This window comes from Sminthopsis crassicaudata, chromosome 4, assembly GCF_048593235.1.
Source record: "Sminthopsis crassicaudata isolate SCR6 chromosome 4, ASM4859323v1, whole genome shotgun sequence".
Taxonomy (NCBI): Eukaryota; Metazoa; Chordata; class Mammalia; order Dasyuromorphia; family Dasyuridae; genus Sminthopsis; species Sminthopsis crassicaudata.
This window is the reverse complement of record NC_133620.1, coordinates 14,142,114-14,167,371: the sequence shown is the minus strand read 5'-3', so window position 1 is coordinate 14,167,371 and position 25,258 is coordinate 14,142,114. Positions and strand designations below refer to the sequence as shown.

Here is a 25,258-nt window from a genome sequence, read left to right as displayed (position 1 = left end):
TAACCATCATTCAGTTTCTTTGTTTGTATTTTAACAATTCTATAAAGGAGTCCAGAGTTCTTCCCCAGGCCACAGACCCAGGACATAAAAAGTTTGCGAGCCCATCATCTGTGGGCATCTAATAGAGGGAATGCTGGGCCGATCCAGGGCTGGCCACTCCTTAGCTGTCCAACCTTTGACAAGTCTGAACCTCAGAAAGGCATTGGACTAAATGACCTATAAGGTTCTAGATCCATGATCTTATGGTGCAAATTACTGGAGACTTCCCTGTTCTTGGAGTAGACAAGACATATATTAATTTATTTTAAAAATACATGGGAGTTTGGGGAGAAAGAGAAGGTTCTGGGAGCTGGGATATCAGGAAAGGACTTGAGTAGAAGGTGTTTGAAGTGAGCTCTGAAGTTATTCTCCAAGACAGGTGAAGGAGGAGAGCTTTCTGGACATCAAGTGGACCATGTGCAAAGATCTGGGAGGGCGAGATGGAAGGTCATGGGGAAGGCCAGTTGGAGGAACCAGAATGTGTGCAAAAGGCTATAATAAGGCCATAGAGTCAGGCTGGAAGCTGGTGGCTTTGTCATGAATGACAAAGGACTTTGTACTTGACCAAAGTACTTGACCATGGCTCTGCTCCCCCTGAGACTGATCTGGGCCTTTGTGCAGCAATAAATGGCCGTCACTGAATTTCCTCTCCCCACTTCTTCCTGTCCCCAACATGTAACACAGTCAGACTTCAATCTTCTGGTGATGAACTGCCCCCATTTCTCTGGCATCGTATTATTCATGAATCACTTCAATGGAAGGCAGAGGAAGGTAGCCTCAAGGTCAGAAAGAGCAGAGGTCGATCTTGCCTCCAGCTCGCTGGACTGCTCAGTGGCACCCACAGTGCTCTAGGCAACATTCTAAGTGACTGAGCCAGTGACCAGAAGGGGTTTCTCTCACCAGAAACTCCCCGTGCCATTCAAAGCCCAAGCATTGTCTTTATTCCTATGACTTATGGCAGGATATTTGTTTTTGCTCTGCCTCTATTTCCCCAGCCTTAAAATGGGGATGATATTAACCACTAATGCACAGGATTGCTCTGAATTTCCAATAAGATCATAGATGTACAGTCCTTCAGAAGCCTTAAAGAACTTTATAAATAAAAGCTTTTAGCCATAGAATCCTAAAACACAAAATCCTAAAAATTGTCCCCATTTTATGGTTGAGGGAACTAAAGCCCATCATTGTCTGCTGACGTGGCAATGCCCAGGATTTAATTAATCAAACCCAAGTTCTCTGATCTCTGAAAAAACTCCTAGAAGTTTTTTCACTTTTACTTATTTGGGGAATTGAAACATTTTAACTTAAATACAAACAAAAAACAAAAGACCCATAGGTTCTTTCACCACCACAAAGGCAGGGAAGTTTTTGCCAAAGAGATGAAATGAAAGGTCATCTCTAGACTGCCCTAGATATTTTTCATGTGCCTATTGTGTCTTGCCTGGTACACAGTGGGAGTTTAATAATTGCTTTTTGATTGACTAATTGATGGTAAAGGATTTAGATTAGGATCCACAAAATCCAAGTTTGAATTCTAGTTCTGTTAATTATGATTGTGACTGTGCAGATGGTTTCTGTCCCTGGATTTTTTTTCTTCCTCTGAGGAAGATGGGCTGGGGGATCCTCAAATCTGCTATTTCTAATTCCTATGACAAGAAGCAGAAAAGCTAATTTTGTGTTAGACTCTATGGTTCCAAAGAGCTTCCTATTCCTTCTGTCATTTGATCTTAGCCCAATTTTGTGAGCTCTGTTGTTCTAAAGGGAGACATCCTGGTACAACCCATATTTGAAGAATCTTAATTCTGCAGGGCATTTATTAAACACCTCCTGTGTTCTGGAACTGTGGGAACTTTGGGGCACAAAGAAAGGCAATCTTTTCTCTCAAGGAAATCACAGACTAATAGGGAGGCAGTCTTGTGGGAAGGAGGCACAAATAGCTGAGGACTTGGAGCCATGGGAAGAACCTGAGAATAATGCGCATTGAAAATGGTATTTGATCTGAGGCTTGAAGGAAGCAGAGGTAAAGAGTGGAAGGACTCCAGGTGTGGAGAAGAGCCACAGAGAACAATCTCTGTAGTTGGAGTTTTGTCCATGTTTAATGAGTTAGGAAGGTAAGAAAGAGTCAGCTCAATAGAGGAATTTGTCTTTGGTTTTTGAGAGAATGGGGAGACCCTGAAGTTTATTGTGTAGTGGACTGACATACTGAGATCTGTGCCGGGAAAGTCCCTTTGGCAGTGGAGAAGAGCAATGGATTGGAAAGGGAGAGAGAGAGAGGACGCAGGGAGATTACTTAAGAGGCAACAAAATAACTGTATGGCTAGGCAACCATATTGTATTTAACATATACGTTAACATATTTAACATGTACTGGTCAACCTGCCATTTGAGGGAAGGAGGGGAAAAGTTGGAACAAAAGGTTTGGCAATTGTCAATGCTGAAAAATTACCCATGCATATATCTGCTAAATAAAAAGCTATAACAATAATAGTTTTAAAAAGAGGCTATTGTGATATTTCAGGTGCAACGTGAGGAGACGTTGATCAGAGGGAGGGACCACTGGGGCTGCATTTTGTTAGAAAGCCCCCACATTTCTCTCATCTCCCTCCCTTTGCATTGTGTCCCTGCATCTCTTCCTTCACTGCCTTACTTCCTGCCTCCCGGCACCTACCAGAGGGAACGGCAGCATCTGCATCTGATTAAGAACATGTTGTTTCTGGGGAATTAAGACATAGCTGTGGCAACATCCAAACTTCTGATCAGTTTGTTTTCCCCCCAAAGTTGGCAGCCTTAGGGAGACATTCTTTCGATGGGTGAACCCCAAGAGGAATATTTTGAGGTTTTTCTTGCCTCTGCTGCCCGACCTCAGCTCATTAATGATTTGAGATGGGGGTCATCAGGCGGGTGCTACCATGGAGATGTTACATGTGTGCTCTAACCTTGGCTGCCCACTGGGGCTCTCCGGCTTCCCCCCTGGATCTGGAATTGGCCTGAGCATTAGGAGAGTTTGTAGATATGGCCTCTTGGGTCGGGGTGTATATGTCACTGTCTGAGATGCCTTTGTAGTTTGAAATGGAGAGCTAGTAATGAAAATGCGTGAGCTACTGCTTCTAGACAGAAGTCCTAGCAGAAAGTGCTCTAAGAGAACTCCTTACTGGGCTTCTGCCCTATGTCCTCTGCCTTCTCTGTTTGCTGACCTGGCTTTTCAGCTCCCCTTTCTGTATTTTCCCCCCACTAGAATGCCATCTCCCTGAGTACGAGCACCATCTTTGTTTTAATTTGTCCCTTTATCTCCAGCACTGAGCCTAGCATCTGGCAGCAATAAGTATTTAATAAATTCTTCTTGATCGACATTGATTGATATGACAAAGATTGGGGGCCAGGAGGAAAAGGGTTGAGGGAAAGTAGGGTGCAGCCTGTGGCTGGCGGCCGCTGTAGCCTTTCTTAGGCAGAAGCTTTGGAGTAGAAGTCAGTTTAGTGTTGATCATGGAAGGTCAGAGAAATGGAGAGCTAGAGGGACAAGGAGTCATCTAGCCCAAGCTTCTTATTTTTCAGGTGAGACAGAAGTGAAGTGACATGCCCCGTGTCACCCAAATAGGTGGGAAAGTTAAGCAGCACAGGTGAGATTGGAACCCAGGACAGCGCTCTTACCACTGTATCATGCTGCATTCTTCTCATTTCTCAGGAAAATATCAGGCTCCAGGAGTCCAAAGTCATAAAGTGAGCCATGGAATGCTCCAGAGTTAAATGACGCAGTCTCAGATTTTGTTTTGCAGCAGTCCACTTGTCACCCACTTACCTTTTAAGCCAGGGACTTTTGTCCCTTTTGGGGAACGTGGACTTATTTTGGCAGGCTTTGTTTTCAGGACAATCCACGGACCCCTTTGGGAACCATAAACCTCAAGTAAAGAACCTTTGTTCTAAACCATTCCTCTAGGATAGCCTGAAATGAAGGCAAGACCATTAGTAGTAGATGGGCTGAACTGTCTTTTTCCTTCTTCTGATTCTTGGAAGGGGAAGCTGAATTAATCTAGTTCCTTGTAGGATGATACTGTGTAAGACTCCAGGGATCAAATCTTACCTCAGCTTTTGGCAAGTCAGCATCAAGTCCCTTGAACGCAGTGTCTTCATCTGCAAAATGAGGGGGTTGGATTAGATAGTCTGCAACATCCTTCCCAACTATAAAGCTTTAATCCTCTGATCTGTGCTCTTAAGGAATTCCTATTTCTCTAATGGAGTTATTCAGCTTCTGTTTGAAGAGCAAATGGCATATTGATATTGTAAAGGGCTTTTACCCTCACAACAACCCTGGAAGGTTGGTGCTCTTATTAACCCCATTTTGCAGATGAGAAAACTAATGTCAGCGAGGTTAAGTGACTTGCCCCAGAATCACCCAGCTGTCTAGGGCTGAATTTGAACTCAGCTTCCTAACTCCAGAGCAATCAATCTCTTTACTGTGCTACCTAGTTACCAGAAAAAACTGCTTTAAATTTTTTAGTTCTATGAGAATTTTCCTTTTGTATTTCCTTTATCTTCTTTTTAATGTTCCTAGGAGTCTAAGTCTAGTAGTTCAATCTCTGACTCAAAGAGTATAGAGACATTTTACTCACATTATTAGTGACTAATGTAGGTTACAGTCACTCAGAGCTCCACCAAAAGTGTGTTAGTATGTCTATCTGACGTTGACTATTCTTTGTCTATTTTCTGATTTTGAGATTTTTTGATTCGTATTTCTTTTCTTATTAATGATTTGGGGCATCATTTCATATAGTTGTTAATTCTTTGCCTTTCAGTACTTCTTGTTCATACACTCTTAACAATTTATATACTGGCCAATGACTTTTGATCATAATACATACATGCATGCATTAGTATACAGTATATCTACAGATTCAATATATATTTTAGATAACACATGCTTATTAGGAAAATTAAGTGCAAAGATTTTTGCCATTTATACACTTTCATTTCTTATCCAAAATTTGTTAATTTAATTTTGTAGAAACTTTTCAGTTTCATGCACAATTATCATTTTTTCTTTGGTAATTGTTTCAGTCTCTTATTTGATTAAAAATATTATCTGCTACTTCTACATATGAAAGATAAATAATCTTCCCTTCTTATTTTTTATGTTATGATATTTGATATCAAGGTAATGTATCCATTTTGATTTAATTATGGAATATGGCATGTAAATATGGTCCAAGTCAAATTTCTGCCAGATTGCTTTCTCAGCAGTTTTAAAAATCAACTAAGAATTCTTTTCTAAGTAATATACATTCTGTTTAATCCAAACACTGGTCTGGTGAGTTCTGTTGTTTGTAATTCCCCCTTGTACAGTCTGTTCTATTTATATATTTTCCCAGTTTAAAAGCAATACCAAATGTTTTTCATGATTGTGCTTTATGTTATAGTTTAAGGTCAGGAAATACAATTTTCTCTTCATTTCTTCCCCTCCTCCCCCATTATTTCCCTTGATATTCTAGATCTTTTTATTTCTCCAAATGAATTTTATAATTTTGTAAAGTTTTTGTAAAGTTTTGTAAAGTTAGTATTTGATAATCTTATTGGTATTGCATTAAAGCTGCAAACTAATTTTGGTACTTATCATTTTTTTGCACTGGCATGGTTCAGCCATGAGGACTGAACATTCTTCTAGCTGGATTGTACTTAGTAATTGAACTATGCACCATATACTTAGTAATTGAACTTTACTGAGCTTTGGCAAATTGATCCTCCAAATTTTATGCATTTTGTAGTTTTATTTGAATATTTTCTTTTCTCTTTGTGTCTTTTAGATTCTGTTATTATTAGATATATTGTTGATTCTTGTATATTTATTGTAAAATTTGCAGATTTGCTGAAGCAATTCATTATCTTAAGAACTTTGCTAATCTCTTAGAAATTTCTAAGTACCCAATCATGCTGACAGCAAAAAGTGATATTTATATTATCTACACGCCTTTCATTTTTTTTTTTCTCTTGCTTCATTGATATTTCTAGCATGTCTAGAATTTCATTAAATAATAATGGGGAAAATGGCTACTCTTGCTTTACTCTTGCATTTACTGGTAAATCTTCTAGCGTGTCTATTGCATATGATTATTGGCTTTGATTTTAGAAGAATGTTTTTATGATTTTTTAAAAAAAAGATCTACTATGTCAACCTATATTTTGTAGGTTTTCTTAATTCATAACATGTACTTTATTAGATGTCTCTTCAGTATCTACTGATAATTTTGTAAGTTTTTGCTTTTAGTATGATTAATTATATTGATTTCTTTCCTATTATTGAACCATTTTTGCCTCCCTAAAATAAATTTAATTTGCTCATAATGGGTAATTTCTTGGAGGAATTGCTGTAGTCCCTGTGACAGAATTTTATTTAAAACTTTTGAATCAAAAATCATTAATGATATGGTTTATAATTCTCTTTCTATGCTTTTTTCTTTTCCTAATTTAGGTATTAGGGGCTATATTTGTCAACTTCATAGGGGATACTGTAGGATACTAGAAAAGACATTTAATTTTCTGTCAGGTGACCTAATTTTAAATTCTAGTTCTGCCATTTCCCAGCTATGTGTTCCATTTCCCAAAGTCACTTTATTTCTCTGATCTTCTGTTTTCTCATGTAAATGAGCAAAATAATATTTTAACTCTGCACCTGATGGGGGAAAAACTTACTAAATGTTAAACTCTTAGCAATATAAATTCCACTTCTCAGGTGTTCATAGAGAAACAGCTACATGGGAACATGATATTTAAAAGAATCCAAGGTAAAGATTTCCTCAAATTTAAATTTCTTCAGATTTTCTGAAAGGAGAATGAATGTCTCTGTAAATGAAAAAAATCATTCCACAATATATCATAGATATAAGAACTGAAGAGAAACTCAATTAATCACTAAATGTTTATCAAGTAATTTATGTATAGGTATTGGGTTTATAAAGATAAATGAAATATCTCTTGTCTTCCTGTATCTTCCATTCTCTTGTGAGGGAGAGACAATATATATGTAGGTAATATATAAGTTAATAATATATAGGTAATAATAAAAATATAATACTATTTTAATAATAAAGATAATATAATATATAGGTAATAATATGATATATGGATAATAATAAAATAATAAATAATATGTAGGTAATATACAAATTAATAAAGATCATTTGGGGAAATTCACACATTAGCAGAGATAAGTCAAAGAAAACTAGGGATGCTATGAGGGAGCATAACTCAGGTGTAGAAGTATGGGAAAGGCACAGTACAAATGCTAAGAGCTCTCAAGAGAGCTTCTGTTCAGTTCTAGGCTGTGGTTAAGGAGATATTAGAAATGGGGTCATTGAGATTCTTTCCATGCTCTAAGTAGACTCCTTCGATTAGCTGTCTGGTCTCTAAGAATCTCTTTTCCTTCTAATTTCTAACTTGAAGCCCCACATTAGGCTTGTTTTCCATCATTTTAACTTGCCCAAAGTCACTCGGCTACCCCAGATTCTCAGATTCCAGATCTAGGATTCTCTTGACTGCACCATGTTGTTTCCCTAAAGCCAGAGAGTCTGCCATTCATGAATACAGTCTGGGATTGTCAGAAGCCTGAGACAAGGCATTTTACACAAAGAAAAGCATTTGAAGAGCCCCAGTTTGTTCTGCAAGGGATGCGAAGTGGTCCTCTCTCTGACTAGTCTGCAGTGCCCTCTATTGGCTGGCTCATCTCATGTCAGTCTGGATTTCTGTATCCTAGCCTTCCCATGGAGAATATTGCCCCCAGCCTCATAGTTGATGATTCTACTCTTGCCTAAAGCCACTGGACTACAGAGCTGTTGCCTTCCATCTGCCGGATCCACTCTTTGAAATACTTATTTCTCTATATTCCAGCTTCAAGGGAAGGCAGCAATATTGGCAGTAGCCCCTCAGGAAATGAAAACATTATTAGATACAATGAGGGAAGGAGCAGTTAGATGGCTTGATCTGAAATCAGAAAGACTCATCTTCCTGGGCAAGTCCCTGTATTTTATTTACCTCAGTTTCCTCATCTATAAAATGACTGGAGAAGGGAATGGGTAGCCACTCCAGTATCTCTTTCAAGAAAACTCCAAATGGGGTCATGAAGAGTCACATGTGACTGAAAAATGACCAAATAACATCAGGTTTGCTCTTTTTATCTTTGTGGGGGAAGAAATTGTTTTTTTTACTGTTCTGAGAGATGGGTCAGGAAGAGAAGATTCATTGGAGCCCAAAGAGATCACCATTTGATAATTTCTTTGACTCAAGTCATAAGTAAGCCATAGCCTGGGCAGGCACCCACCCCGATTTTAGTCAGAACCTAGCTGCTCTTATCAGCAAGTAACTCCTTGTACAAACAAACAGTATTTCTGGCTCTTCTAGGATGTAATATGTTTTTGTACTTCAAAGTCACAGATTTAGAGCTGGGAAGGCCCTGAAACGTCATTAGTCCAACTCTTCCTTCTATAACTGAGTAAAACTTGGGCCACAGGGTGTAGTCGGATGGGACTTTAGAGGTTCCACTTCCACATTTTACAGATCAAGCCCAAATTCACACACTGAAATCAATCTCTGAGTTGGGTTAGAACTCAGATTTCCCTGACTCCAAGTCTGACACTCTATCTACTATGCTGCCCCTCTACAAAGAAGTAGTTTTCCTTAAAAAAAAAAAAAAAAAAAAAAAAAAAAAGATAGTATCTATATTTCTTTTTTTTTTTTTTTAAATAATAGCCTTATATTTTTCAAAATACATGCAAAAATAATCTTCAAAATTCATTCTTGTAAAGCCTTGGGTTCCTTATTTTTCTCTTTCCCACCTCATCTCCCCTCTTCCCTAGATAGCAAGTAATCCAATATAGGTTAAACAAGGGCAAATTCTCTTAATATAAGAAGTGGTTTTCCTAACTCTACCCAGATAACTAGGGATAGAGCTCTGGGCTATGAACCCACCAGGAGCTTAACATTATTAGAAGCCTGAGATTTCATTTTCTTTATTGTAAATATCATTATTAAGGAATCATGGATAGAAGTAAGGAAGATCTGTGTTCAAAATCTACCTCATATGTTTCTGACTCTTGGTAAGGGCCATCCTTAGCATCTTTCTCTTTCATCCTAGTTCCCCACCCACCTATTCCAAGTTGCTGATCTGAATCAGAAAGGGAGATCAGTTAGAGCTTCTCCACTCTGATAAGTTACAAATTTCCAATAGATTCCCAAACTCCTTACCCCCTCCCTGATAATAATAAAACACATCTTCTTAGTGCTTGAACCATTAGACAGTACTTTAACTAGACATAATTTTTTAAAGCTTTTTCTTTTCAAAATATGAGCATAGATAGTTTTCAGCATTCACCCTTGCAAAATCTTGTGTGCCAAATTTTTTTCTCCCTTCCTTCCCTTCACCCGCTCCCTTAGAAGGCAAGTAATCCAATATGTGTTCTTCTATACATATTTCCCCAATTGTCACACTGCAAAAGAAAAATCAGATCAAAAAGGAAAAAAAAATGAGAAAGAAAACAAAAAGCAAACAACAACCAAAAAGGTGAAAATACTATGATCCTCACTCAGTTCCCACAGTCCTCTCTGGGTACAGATGGCTCTCTCCATCACAAGACCATTGGAACTGGCCTGAATCATCTCGATGTTAAACGGAGCCAGGTCCATCAGAATTGATCATCAACGTATACATAATTTCAGTGGAAGGTTTAAAGTCATTTGCCTATGATCACAGAACAGGATGTATCAAGCTGGACTTGCACTCACGCTCCAAGACTAAATCACCCTATGTCACTCTGTCTTTTTTCCTTTAAGAAAGCATGCTCTGCCATTCAGCATATACAAAGTTAGAGCACAGGGAGGTATAACCTGTAAGGTAGTTTGTCATCCCCCTTTCCCTCCTGAGAAAAAGGATATATTCCAAAGTCTTTTGTCACTAACTGACACCTTAAATTAAAGAGATAATTGTCGAGCTTATTTATTACTGTGTCAAGTCTCAACTGGAATGGTTTCATATTTCAGCATGCAAAGTGTGTTGTGATTCATGGTGGCTGGGACCTGAGCAGACAGGTCCTTTATATTACTGCAGCGATGGCCCTCGATACACCTGCCTGCCATTTTCCCTTCAGCTCCTTTCTCTGCCTAGCCAAGAGCTCCCTCTACTTGAAAACATGAGTGTATTGATACCCCACAGGAAAACCTGGCTTTAAATGAGTATCTAAGACTTATTTATCCCTGTGGATTAGGGCTTTTTAAATGGGGATCCAGGATCTTGCAATTTCCATGTTTTGGTTAGTTTTTCAATATAGTTGATTTCCTTTCTAATCCTGTGTATTTTTATTTTCTAAATTTGAAATATAATCTGAGCAGGGGGTCTGAGGCTTCCCTGGTCTGCCTTCCAAGGGGTCCATGACACACACAAAAAAGATTGATCCCTTATAGATATTTAAAGGTTTCCATTAAGATTTGTTAGAGATCACCAAGATTCTGCATCAAAACTGACTTACTGATGAACAGAAGAAGAGTCAGATTCCAGGGTATTTTTCTAAGGAACAATTTCCATTGGTTTCACTTTTTAAAAATTATTTTTAATTATTTTGATAAATATTTCCCAATGACATATACATTTTTTATGACATTTATTTTTAAAAATTTGGAGTTCCAAATTTCTTCCATCCCTACTCTCCTCCTTGAGAAGGCAAATAGTAGGCTATTGATTATAGATGTAAAGTCTTGCAAAATATTTCCATATTCGCCATGTTGCAAAAGAAAACACACATAACAAAAACAAAGTTTTTTTAAAATGTGCTTCAGTCTGCACTCAGTTCTCTTTCTGAAGGCGAATAATATTTTTCATCACGTGACCCATTGATTTTAGATAAGATTGCATCCTTTGCAGAGCTTTGAACCTGTATGCTGAGGTTTATCACAAAGTAACACATAAAAAAAGGAGATTCAGGCCTTTGAGGATTGCTCAACTGCTTTAAACCAACCCGCCTACTTTTTTTCTATCTCCTTTTCCTAACCTTTCCACTATCACAGATTCTCAGTTTGCTAATCCAATAGCCCTGTAATTTAGACACAGAACTACTCTATCAGAATGGGTTCCATTGGAATGTTTTTAGTTTTTATATATTAATTATTATTATTAATTAATTTTAATTTTATTATATATTTTTATTTTTATTTTAAAATATTTTATATATTATATTTATACATAATAATTATTAATATTAATTAATATTAATCATTAATATTAAAAATAAAAATGTTTTTAAAAATATAATCTGAGCAGGAGTCCAACGCTTCCCTGGTCTGCCTTCCAAGGGGTCCATGACATGGAAAAGATTGATCCCTTATGGATATTTGAAGGTTTCCATTAAGACTTGTTGATTGTTCCATTGGAATAATCAATATGATACTCTTGCGTTACTAAGTCTTTCCAGCTTCCAATGTAATTTCCCTGTAATAAAGTAATCAGAACAAAAAGGGATAGAATAAGACAGACAGGGCTGCTCCCTGGCTGAATGTTGACTTGGTCCTAAGTAGCATCTTTTTCAAAAGGGAGGAGTTTGCTGTGTCTGGTTTTTCTTGTGTTTGGTCCGAGCTTGTTTTATAGGGTCTGGTCAAGTGAAAGACCTGGCAAAATTGGGTTTGATATGGAGCTGGTATTTTGTCATTTTCTTTTTTCTATACTAATGTTTCTCATCTCCTCCTCTCAACCTTTCCAGTCTTCTTACACCTTAATCTTTAGTACATGTGCTTTAATCCAGTGACAATGGTCTCCCCATTCTTGCACAAACAAGATACTTTCTCTCCAGACTGAGAATTTTCTATGGCTGCCCCTTATTATACATGTATTCTTCTTTATCTTCTCCAGTTAATCTTCTTCAAATTTAATTTGCCTTCCCTCCGCTAATTTTTTCTCTATTTACCCCATAAGTAGCTTGCTTTCTATATAGTTGATTAAATATTTATTTTCTCTCTTATTAAGTTGTAAACTCCTCGAGGGAGGAGCTGTGTTTTGCCCTTTTTTATATCCCCAACATTTACAATTCCTGGTGCAGAGCGGATCCTTAATAAATCTTTATTTTTTATTGTTGTGTCTTAACTCATAGAAAAATTCCCAATGACTGTGGACATCCTCATCATAATCCATGTTTCTTTCCTCTGGCACATATCAAGTAAAAGTTTAAATAATTTATATGACTTTGTATGTATTTTATAATAACATTAGTAGAATGGAAACTCTTTCCAGAACTAGTTTCATTTTTGCCTTTGTATGCCCTCACACTTAGCAATTGCTCATTAATTATTTGTTTTGAACTGATGATTACCAAGGTAACATCCTTCTTCTCTGCTTCTCTTTTTAGGATCCTTTAGACCCGACCCGGACTGTGATTGTGATCCGCTCTCTGGTAGCCAATAGCGAAGCTGAACGGGGTAGGGAATTATTGCCGGGGGACCGCCTGGTCTTTGTCAATGATCTTTCCTTGGAGGATGTCACGCTTACTGAAGCTGTGGAAGTGCTGAAGTCTCTGCCGCCGGGCAGAGTGACCTTGGGCATCTGCAAGCCTTTGGTGGTAAGGGTCTTCTTTATTGCTGAGCTCTTCACTTCCAACTCTCTTTTAACAATGGATCTGTGTTCATGTATTAAGCTCTTGTGTTGGGTTCAGGGGAGCCTGCAGCAATTAGCTGAGAGATGGAGGCTTACATTTGTATGCACCAGGTAAAAGAAAGGATACATGGTCAAATATGGTGACAATGGCATACCCATCCTGGGGAGGAGAGAGTGACCAGCTGGGAGGAGGAGCAGCATTGGCTTGCCACATGAGGTGGTCTCTGAGATACCTCTTGTATATATGAACAAATATAACTATCACATTGCCACTACGTGATTTATGAATTACACAGTTCTTTCCCTGTAGTCATTTTATCTACCCTGATTTTATTGCTAGATTCATTGAGTTAGAAACTTGCCCATGATCACAATAGCAAAACATGTCATGGGTCTTGAACCTTGGCTTTCTAACTCCCAAGTCTGGTGCTAATTTTTTTTTTTTTTTTTTTTTTTTTTTTTTTGCTGAGGCAATTGGGGTTAAGTGACTTGTCCAAGGACTCACAGCCAAGAAGTGTTAAGTGCCTAAGACCAGAATTGAACTCAGGTCCTCCTGACTTCAGGGCTGGTGCTCTATCCACTGCTCCACCTAGCTGCCCCATCTGGTTTAATTTCTCTATCCATACACTATCTGTCTTTTTAGGCAATCTGTCCATCAGGATCACTGGCTCCCCTTAATGCTCTTCAGAGGAAGGGTATGACCTATAGGAATGTTCATTCAGGATGTGCTGAGACCCAAGATTTCCATAGATCTTTTTAGAACTACAGTTCATTTTCCTCACTTGGACTCCTGCTGGTGCCCAGTAATTTTTCAGCTCTTCTCTTAATATTTCCCTAATTTCATCTCTCACAGCGATCTGCCCAAATCTTTTTATTTCTCCTCTTACCTTTGTGCTCTTCCCTAATTCCAATGCTTTTAGCAGATGACTTAGCCTACTACTTTATCAATATGGCCGCCCTCTGACATGAAAAACTTCTGTGCCCTGTGACTCACTTTCCCATCTATCACTAATCCAGTGATAATGCATTCAGATTTCGAGGCTGCTATATGGTGGTGGGTGCAGCATACAGAAGGTTAGAGTTAGACAATAAATGTGTAATTTGGGGCCAATCAGTTAATCTCTCTTGGTTTCTGTTTCCTCATCTGGAAAGTGGGCAAAATAATAGCATCACTTCCTAGGGTTGTGCTGAGAATACAAAGAGAAGATTTGTAAAGCCCTTTGCAAACCTTAAAATTCTTCAACACTAGCTATTGTTGTTGTTATTCTTATTATTTTTGTTTTCTTCGTACACTGTGGATGCTGGAATTAATTTTCTCACTTTCTATTCTTTTATTCTCTGCTAGTTCCCTGCCATCTAATTATAAATGTGTTTATGCTTTCCAATATTAAAAAAAAAACAAAAACAAAGCCAAACTCTTGCCTTGATCTTAGCTTTCACTCCATATTTTTCTGCTCCCTTACTGTCATATATATCTTGGAAAAATTGTCTATATCTGATACCTCTGCTTTCTCACCACTCAACACATTCTGTCAGCAAGCATTTTGTGGCAGTTAATTTATGCTGGGGCAGCTAGTTGGTGCAGTAGACAGAGGATTAAGTTTGGAATCAGGAAGACTCGTCTTCAGGTGTTCAAATCCATTTACTGGATCCTTATTAATTGTGTGGTCCTGGTCGTTACTTAATTCTATTTGCCTCAGTTTCCTCATCTGTAAAATGAGCTGGAGAAGGGAATGACAAACAACTCCAATATCTTTTTCCAAGAAAAAACCAAATGGGCTCATGGAGAGTTGGATAGGACTAAAAAAATAACCAAACAATAGCTAAATGCCTGGCAAGATGCTTACACAAAATGAAATAGCATTTTCTTGAAGGTGTGTCTTTTCTATTCAGGGCAATATGACTTCTTCACAGCTTTTCCTAATTCCCTCAACAAATAGTACCTGCCCCTCTCAACCTCCCATATATTTATTTTTGTATGCACTTGTGTGTATTGAGTCTACTGATAGAATGGCAGCTTTTTAGAATAAAAGTATTTTTTTTCCTTCAATTTATTTATTTAATATTTTCACCAATTACATTTAACAGGTTTTTTACATTTGTTTTGAAAACTTTTGACTTCCAGATTCTCTCCCTCACCCCCATTAAGAAACCACATGTGAAGTTATGGAAAACGTTTCCATAAAAGTCATGTTGTGAAAGAAAACATAGATCTCCCACCCTAATAAAAAAAAAAAAACCCTCAAGAAAAATAAAGTTTAAAAGAGAGAGTATGCTTCAATCTGTATTCAGATACAATCAATTCTTTCTGTGGGTATGGATAGGATTTTTCATCATAAGTCCTTCAGAGTGGGTCATTGTACTGCTGAGAATAACAAAATCATTCACAGCTGGTCATCCCAGAACATTGCTTATTACCTTGTTTATAGTTTATTTCACTTTGTTTGAATTCATGGAGGACTTCCCAGATCTTTATCTGAGATTATCCAGCTCCTCATTTCCCATAGAACAGTAATATCCATGACAATTATTCAGCCATTCCCCAATTGATGAACATTCCCTCAGTTTCCAATTTTTTGCCCTGAAAAGAGAAGCTCTACAAATATTTTTTATGTATTTTTAAAATAATTTTTTCTTTTGGTATTCAAATGTAGTAGTAGAATTGTTAGGTCAAAGGATATGTCCTTTGGGCATGGATCATATTTTTTGATCATTTATCAATTGGGGCATGGTTCTTATTTTTTATAAATTTGACTCAGTTCCCTCTGTGTTTGAGAAATAAGGCCTTATCAGAGAATCTTTCTTCCAAATATTTTTTATAATTACTATTGCTAATTATATTTCCCTCCATTTATTTTATTCTCTCTCTATCCTTTTATTCCTGTCCCTCCTCAAATAGTTATCATCCCTTTATATATATATATATATATATATATATATATATATATATATATATGTATGTATGCCCTTTGTCTATATATATTCTTTCAAACTGCCATAATAATGACAAAGTTTTGATGAGTTGTCAGTATCATCCTCCCAGGTAGGAATGTAAACAGATAAACCCTATTAAGTCCCTGTTGATATCACTTTCCTGATTACTTTCTTATTCTTTTCCTGAATCCTGTATTTGAAAATTAGATTTTCTATTTAGCTTTGGTCTTTTCATGATGAATGCTTGAAAATCCTCTATTTCATTGAATATCCATCTTTTCCCCTAAAGCATTATGCTCAGTTTTGTTAGGTAGGTGATTCTTGGTTTTAATCCTAGCTCCATTGCTCTCTGGAATATCATATTCCAAGACCTCTTGTTCTTTAATGTAGAAATTCCTAAATCTTGCGTTATCCTGACTGTGGCTCTACTATACTTGAATTGTTTGTTTCTGGAGGCTTGCAAAATTTTCTTCTTGACTTGGGAGTTCCAGAATTTGATTATAATATTCCTGATAGTTTTCATTTGAGGATCTCTTTCAGGAGGTAAGTGGTGGATTTTTTTTTTTTTTCAATTTCTATTTTACCCTCAAGTTATAAAATAACGGGACAGTTTTACTCGATAATTTCTTGAAAGATGATGTTTAGACTCTCTTTTTTGGATCATGACTTTCAGGTAGACCAACAATTTTTAAATTATCTCTCCTGGATCTAATTTTCAAGTCAGTTGTTTTTCCCATGAGATATTTCACACTTTTTCCTATTTTTATTTTTAATTTTTTTTTTAAATTTTACTTTATTGTATCTTGATTTCTCAAAAAGTCATTAGCTTCCATTTGCTTAATTCTAATTTTTAAGGAATTATTTTCCTCAATAAGCTTTTGTACCTCCTTTCCATTTGACCAATTTTGCCTTTGCAGGCAATCTTCTCATTAGCTTTTTGTGTTTTCTTTTACGCCACTCTCAATTCTTTTCCTAATTTTTTATTTATCTCTTTTAGTTTTCAAAATCTCTTTTGAGCTTTTCCATAGTCTGAGATCAATTTTAATTTTTTTTGGAAGCTTCGAATATAAGAGCTTTAACTTTATTATTTTCTGAGTATGTTTTAATCTTCCTTATCATCATAACTACTTTCTATGGTCAGAAACATTTTGCACCTTTTCCTAGCCTGTTATTTTGCTTTTAAATCTTTGTTAAAATAAGGCTCTGTTCCTAGGGTGAGGGTATATTGTCCCAAGTTTCAGAGATTTTGTGTAATTGTTTTCAGAAATCCTTCTAGGAATGTGGCCATAAGCACTCTTTTTCTGTCCTGGAAGTTCATCCCATTGTAGCTGTAAAAACTGGTGTGTTAAAGCAACAGAGTCCTGCTACTGATACTCTTAGATTTTCCTCTAAGGCATTTATGTAAAGTCCTTCTTTGCCTTTGGACACAATCTTCAATTTTCCTTTTACTTCTCTGTCCCCCTCTTCTGTGTCTCAGTTTTAGATTCTTGCCATTTAACCTGAATTTTCCCTCTTGTTCTTTCTATTATTTTCTTCCGTGGCCCATCTGTTAGTATCTGTAACACTTCCCCCTTGCCCCAACTTTCTTCATGTGACTTTTTTTTTTTTCATTCATGGCATCAACTGTGAGATCTCTGTCTCTGGCTGTGCCCTGTCTTTCATGGAATTGATCTTCATTTCCAACTGCCTACAGGACCTCCATCACTCTGTATATCTGGGATTCACGCACGTGCGTGCGTGTGTATGTGCAGATGAATGGAGAAAGGGAAGTTCTCTATTTCTAAATGACCATAGGCAACAGTGGCTTTTTCCTTCACTCTCCTCAGTATTCACTAACTGGTGATTTGTAAAGGGCTAGAACTGAGCAATGCACTTGGATAATGAAGCACATGAGACTAATTGCCAATTGGACAGTTCCCTATTAACTTGTTTGAAGGTTGACCCTCCCCAGCTGTTCTGTGCTGACTTGATTGGTGGGACAAAGAGGGGGAAGTGACGTGTGTGTGGGAGGAGTAGGAGGAAGAAGAGGAATGGAGACACAGAAGCTGACTCAGTCTCTCCTGGTATTTGAGGGAGGAAGGTGTGTGGGGAGATTGCTAGATTTAATCCCCTGACCTTGACCGGAAAAGATCTAGAATAAAGAAGTTTAGTAATCCTGGCTCCGGCTGATTTCTGGGAAGACAGAGTTCCAGCAGTGCTTAGAAATTGTTTCTCATTGGTCTGAATTTCTCTTCAAGATGAAGACTTTGCCCTAAATATGGGGGAGGGAGACATAGGGTTGTAAATAGGTAGTCTAAGTCAAAGATCCATCACAGATGGGAATTCTGGCATATACCACAGTACATGACGTACATTAGGTGCATAAAAACAGTTGATTGATTGATTAATCCTCTCTTCTCAGTGCCATGACCACAATGAATTAGGCCCTTTACCTTACCATCTCCTTGGATTACTTCAATAGCCTCTGTGGAGGAAATGCAGAAAATCTATATTCTGTGAATTTTGGGAAAATATTCTCTTCCCCCCAAAAAGTAAATACTGGGTTATGTAAATAGACATACTCTCAATCTGTGTTTTATTCAACAATAGGAAAAGCTTCCTGATGCCTTGTGAAGGGCCTCTAGTATCCTTGAGATCTCTTACCCCACCAAGATGCTATTTTGGGATTAACTAAAGAAAAACCAAAAGAAACCTGATCTTTAGCTGCTCCTGAAGCAACAAGGTCAATAAGTTATGAACCTAAAGTTAAAAGCTTCTTCCCTTCTTCCCCTTATCCTCTGTTCCTCAACCTCCCAAATTAGGAAACTCGCTGAGCAGCTCTCACTTGATAGGTTCCTCTAGCCACCTGTAATGTTGCCCTGAGACTATATAAAATTCATGGAAATGTGTGTGGCTTCATTCTGTGGAGGTAGTTGTTAATTAATTTTATTAATTAAATAATTTTATTATTTTCTTTTTTTTAATTAAAGCTTTTTATTTTCTAAATATATACATGAATAATTTTCAACATTCTCTCTTGCAAAACCTTGTGTTTTAAATTTTTCCCTTCACTCCCTCTGCCAGACAACAAGTAATCCAATATAGGTTAAATGTGCCATTCTTCTATGCGTATTTCTACAAATATCATGTAGCACAAGAAAAATCAGATCAAAAATCTTAGTTTCTAAAACCTTATCTTTTCATTGGTTGACCTTCAGTTAAATGGACCTAAATGGCAAGAGATACTCTTCTGTGGATCTTTGGGTCCTCCTGATAGGTTTTTCTAGCCTCAATCACCAACTTCTCCATTTCATAGAATTCATCTTTCATACTATTGGAATCTTTTGTATCTTTAATTCTGGTTATGTCATTCCCCTGCTCAGAATTCGTTAGTGTCTCGCTTTTGGCTGCAGTATAAAGATTAAACCCATTGACCTCTTGTTCATGGCTGGACCGAGTGGGCCCTAATAGCTTGGACTCCTTAGGGTGTGTCCAGCTTGCTGTCTTGATTCCCCCCAGCTGCTGATGTTCATCCCCCTCCTAAGATTATTACATAGCTGTTTTGTCTGGAATTCGTCTAGACCTCTAGTCACTGGCTTCTTCCTCTTTATAATGGCTATTCCTTGAGGTAACAGGATTGTTTCTCATTTTGTCTTTGGGTAGCTATCTCTAGTGCATAACTCTCTGCCTTTTGTCTGGTTAATGATAATAATAGCTAGCATTTACAATTTGCAAAGCACTTTCCTGATAGTAACTCATTTGATCTTTACAATAACTGCAAGGTAGGGACCATTATTATCTCCCTTTTACAGATGAGGAAACGGGCAAAAAGAGTTTAGATGACTTGCCCAGGCTCACACTTTTCTCAGTAAGTATCTGGCTAGGTCTTCCTTTTTCTAGGTCCAGTGCTGTACCCACTGTACCACCTGGCTCCTCGGGAGATTCTTGGTAAATACTTGTTGATCAATAAAATACTTTCCCATCCATGGTATACTAAAGCCCGACTGGATAATTCTCTTCCCCTTGAACATGACTTCTGCTTTCCCATCTCTCTGCCTTTGCTCATGCTATTTCCTGGAAGGACCATTCCTTGATTGGGGGCAAGGACTATTTAATTCATTTTAAGGCTCAACATCCAACATAGTGCCTTGAGCAGCCTGGCATGCAGTTGGTGCTTAAAGACTGCTTGATTGTATAGAGAAATTGCTTAATAATTGCTCATTTAATTGAATTTAGCTCTAAAGGTTCCAATCTATCAACATAGGCTTATTATCCAAGCTACCTTGAAGCTTCCTTCGAAGCAGGCTTCTTCTTACTCCAATGGGATGAGCGCCTCTTTGTGGCCTGCAGACCTCCCTGTCTTTTTGTTGTCTGACTAGCTTCCCAGACATGTTAAAGACAGGGGATGTCAGGGAAACTCTAGAACTCGTGTTCTCCTTCCTGAGAGGAGGCCCAGCTGGGGACTCCCAGACTGTTTTAAAGAAAAACAAAGATCAGGAATTGGCCTGAGCCAGGCAAGATGATGTCCCGCTGGTTCTGGCAGAAGGGCGAACGCACAAACCACAGGCCCCCAAGCCTTTTGCCGACAGCTTTGCCAGTTGTGGGGTGGAAGCTCCCCAGGAGTTCCTTTTTCAGGCCACGGCTGCCAATGAGCTTGGGAGGGCAACGATGCAACTGGGGGAGAGGTCAGCGTGATGACTCTTTCCTGCTAAGGGAGCTCTCCTCCTGTCTCGGTGCTATTGGCCCAGTGAGCTGTTTACAAGCTGTGATGTGACATGCCTCTTGGCTCCAGCCTACAGTGGGTCTTTTCTGGCATCTTTATATTTGAAAAATATATACTTTTAAAGATTCCCATTTCCTGCATTTAATCAGGAACTTCTGTCCAATGCTTCCTTGTATGTAGGCTTGCAGACTTTGAAAAAAAAAATGTGACTGAAGGTCTTGGACCTCGATCCTTGGCTCTTAGCATTTATTTGAGGAGACAAGACACACGTCCATGAAACAGGGAGAGAAGCTGACCGGGAGACTGTAGAAGGCCAATTATGTGACCTGGAAAAAGGCCTTTCTTTGTCTCTCAAGACTGGGGCTCCCAAAGCTCACCTAAAAGAGTTACATGGAGGCAGGTTAAATAACTGACCTGGGAAGCCACCATTAATTATCCACAGCAGGATTGTCTATTGGATTCCATGTCTTACTCTAACATACCTCCAAGATAGGAGGTCAAGAAAACTCATAATATGATCCTGGGCATCTCTAAGAGAAGTCTGGCTTCCAGGCAAAAGGCAGTAATGGTGTTTTTGTCCTTGGCTGGTGTGAGCCCATGGTTACAGGGCACTATCATTAAGTAGGTGCCCAGGAGGGAAAAGCCTTGACATCATGCTATGGAAGCCTTAGCCAAATCAATAGGGGATGTTTAGTCTGGGAAGCAGATTTGCTGTGGTTAGGGGCCAAGGGGCAGAGATGGCTGGAGATGGTAAGGTGCAGTTGTGTGAAGGAGTTGTTTGGCTTTTTATGTTTGACCCTAGAAGTCAGAAGCAGGGGGCGTGGATCGGAGCAAAACTGATTTAACATTAATACGAGCAAAAGTGACCTAACAGTGAGGGTGACTCCAGGGTAGAACAGCCTGCCATGGGAGGTGATAGGCTCCTTTTCATTAAAGGTCTTTAAGTAGTACCAGGATGCTCTCTTGATAAGTATCTTCTGGAATAGATTCTTGTTAGAAGATAAGCTGGACCATGAAAGTCCTTCTGTGTTTGAGATTCTGCTCTTCTGATTGTGGTGGAATTGGGGAAATCAAGATCGGAATTGTATAAGTGATAAAATGAGAAGATTGAATAAACATGTTTTAGAAAAAATTATTAATCTTTTGTTTTTACATTACCTAAATTTTTCCTTGTATTCTTCCTCCTTTCCCCTCTTAAAAAAATATTTTAACAAGAAACAGAAGAGATAACAAGGACTATTTTAACAAGAAAAAAAATAGTAAAAAAATCAGCAAAATTGATGAAATGTGTAGAAAAGATATTTGACAGTATATGTAGAATTCCATCCTTGTGGCCTTCCACCACTGCAAAGAGTGTGTGTGGTTGAGGTGTCCTGAGACTTCCTTGTAACTTTTTGACATTCCCTTTTGATAGTTTTATGCTTCTGTCCATTTGCATCATTGTAATCACTGTGTATATTGTTTGGGTTTTTTTGTTATCCTTTCTTTACTCTTTACCAGTTCATGGGAGTCTTTCTGATTGTGTGTGGTTGAGGTTCTTCTGATATTTCCTCTTTGAGACTTGCTTGTAACTTTTTAACATTCCCTTTTGATTGTTTTGTGCTTCTGTCCATCTGCATCATTGTAATCATTGTGTATATTGTTTGTTTGTTTTTGTTATCCTTACTTTACTTTTTACCAGTTCATGGGAGTCTTTCTGATTGTGTGTGTGTGTGTGTGTGTGGTTGACGTTCTTCTGATATTTCCTCTTTGGGACTTGCTTGTAACTTTTTAACATTCCGTTTTGATTGTTTTGTGCTTCTGTCCATCAGTATTGTTGTAATCATTGTGTATATTGGTTTTTTTTTTTTGTTTTTTTTTTGTTTTTTTTTGTTATCCTTTCTTTACTCTTTACCAGTTCATGGGAGTCTTTCTGATTGTGTGTGGTTGAAGTTCTTCTGATATTTCCTCTTTGAGACTTGCTTGTAACTTTTTAACATTCCCTTTTGATTGTTTTGTGCTTCTGTCCATCTGATTCATTGTAATCATTGTGTATATTGTTTGTTTCCTTGTTCTCTTTACTTTTCACCAGCTCATGGGAGTCTTTCTGAGTCTCTGATTCATCACATTTATCACTTCTCTCCTGTTTCATGGTTTGTTTATCCATTCTCCAAAGGACATGTGCTTTGTCTCGTTATTTCCCCCCCCCCCAAAAAAAAGTCTCTATTTTGCTACATTTGCAGGCTTTCTTTTTATCAGTTAGAATAAATATCCAAAATGATTTCTTTTTTTTTGAGGGGTGCTCAAGTTTCAGTGGAAACCTTACATCCTTTCAAATATTAATTTTTAGGTTAGCTCCTTGTCCTATCATTTTTGAGAACTAATACATTTCCTGTTTGGGGCATTAATTTTCCTTCCGTGTGTTTACAGAATAGAGAACTTCACTGTTGAAAAATCCCAAGTACTTTTGCTTCCTGGGAAGACTCGGATTCAACCCCAAGAGGGTTTGAAACCATCGGTTATTTGCTTTTTTTTAATCACATATTTCTTGCTTTCTTTCCAGGTTGAAGGTAATGAGGAAAATACGTGTGTCTCACAACCAACTGCTTTTAAAGAAACAACTGATTACTCAGGACCTATGGAGGCCATGGACTCCTCTCTGATCCTGGAAGCTCCCTCGGTAAGGGGCAGTTAGGTTTCTTGTTTCAATAGACAGTTTACTTCTGGACACTTTTACAAAGGAAGACGTTTCATCTCATTCCCAACAATTCCTGTATAGATGGAAATCGATTGCTCCTTCTTTTGGAAGTGGGATCTATTAAGCCCTGACTTAAGCCACCTTCCTAAAAGCTTAACGCCTTTTCTTGAAGGTGGAAATACTTCCTTTTAGGTTTCCTTAGCTTTGCTCCAAAGTGGTATGCTTAATGAAACCTGTTTTAATTGACCAAGAGTGATTTACTACCTCTTAACAGAATCCTGTGGCGATTCAATCAGTTAACTAGTATTTGTTAAAGTGCCAATTATCTACTACACATGAGAGGCTGTGTAGCATAGTGGTTAGAGGGCCAAGAAGATCTGGATTTAAGTCTTGCCCCTTGTCCATATTAGCTGTTTATTCTTGGGCACATCTCCAAATTTCTCCCTGTTCCCAGTTCTTTAAGACTAAATTACAGAGAAGGTGTTGAAATGCATTATTGGTATGTCTTTTTTTTTTTTTTTTCTTCTTTATCTGGGAGTTGCCTATATTCTTGAAAACACAAGTATGATAAATGAAAAAAAAATATATCAGGCATTGTATTGGATGCTAAGAACATGAAACAAAAGGGATATATGCTCTTCTTTTTAGGAAATTCTGTAACTAGGCAATCCCATAAAATCATCTTGTTTTTCAGAACCAGATATTCATAGTTCAGATGAGATCTTAGATAAGAAACACAGCATATATGTTAGTGATGAGAAAGATCACAGGGCTGTTTCCCCATGAAACTTGACATACTCGTCTTGCCGAATGGGCAACTTATTTTGCTTTGCATGTGCTCTTGCTATTCGCTGTTGTACTATAAAACTGTAACTATCTTCAAGAAAACAGTCCCCTTTCGTTGTCCTCTTAGAGATAACCTTACCATAGAAATTTTGAGGAGGCAGTAGAAGTAATGCCCTAAAAGTCAGGGCACTTGGGTTTAAGGCTGGATTCAATCAAGTTATTTCTTCTCTGTGAGCCTTGATTTCCTTATCTGTAAAATGAAAGGTTGGGCTTCGATACTCTCTGAAGTCCACCTGTAATCTTATCCTTTTAGGATTTCAGAAACTGAAATCTTCTTCTCTACTTCAGGTTCTTCTACTCTAAAATTAAAGTTCTAAAGTTCTAAAGAATCTGATGATTCTTGACATCCTTCCCTGCCTGGAACCAGAATTCCCATCACAACTTCCTCTTTTTCAGATCTCATTTTCCTCCTATATAAAATGAGAATGCTGGTCTAGGTAACATTCTATGGTCTTGCAATCCACAAACCCATCCTTCTTCCCTGCTCATTTGAGGAAAAACAGCTCTAAAATGGCACCGTTTGGATTTCTTAATCCATTGATGAAGCCAGTTGCTTTTGGGAATTTGTCCTTGTTCCATATTTATTTCATTGCGATTCCATGTAGCTGTTGGCAAGAAAAGAATTGGTTGAGAGGAAGAAAATTCTCTGAACCCCTATCCCTGCACTTTCATATTAATGACACTTACAATAGAAAATGCAATTCATCTTCAGAAGCCATTTCTTACTGAGTGGAGGCAGGGCTTGAGAAAAGCATCATGGACTTGTTACCAAGAGCTTTTCTCTCTGAACCCATTACTGCCGCTGTTAAATATTAGAAAGCGTATCTCATTTAATGTCTTCGGGCAGCTTAAAGTCTGTTAGAGAGAGATTAGCCATGTGCCCGGGTCAATGCAATGCTATGTAAAATGTGGGTTTTGCACACTTTGGATTTGTAATTTTCTTGGTGAACATATTCTTTCCATTTGCCAAGGGTCTATCTTCTCTCTTACTTCTTGGATGGTTTTTGAGAGTTACCATAGTTTAAAAAAAAAAAAAAATTACCACTGTCCATGGATCCCTCCAATGACCAGAAGCCTCCTGCTTAACAGGACCATGTATGTTTTACGTATGTTTTGCCTACATTTTTCTGTCTTATGGCAGTGAGGCAAAGCAATGGCTAGAGCACCATGCCTGGAATCAGGAAAGACCTTCAAGTAAATCCAGCCTGTGTGACCCTGGACAAGTCACTTAACCTATTTGCCTCAGTTTCCTCATCTGTAAAAGAAACATAATAATAATAGCACTTATCTCCCAGGGTTGTTGTTAGGATCAAATGAGGTAATAATTATAAAACACTGAGCATGGTGCCTGAGGGCACACAGTAAGTCCTATATAAGGGTTAGCTAATATTATCTTGTTATCTCTGCCTCATATAATATAATATCCTTGAGAGTAGAAGGTAGT

At 37.9% G+C, this 25,258-nt stretch overlaps 1 protein-coding gene across 1 annotated transcript in view; it reads left to right on the top strand.

Annotated features, from left to right (window-relative positions):
• PATJ (PATJ crumbs cell polarity complex component) overlaps positions 1 to 25,258 on the top strand; it is a 335,316-nt gene that overhangs the window by 105,696 nt on the left and 204,362 nt on the right. The window contains 2 exon segments of the mRNA XM_074265778.1: positions 12,411 to 12,620; positions 22,834 to 22,950. Of these exon segments, the coding sequence (XP_074121879.1) occupies positions 12,411 to 12,620; positions 22,834 to 22,950 (327 nt within the window).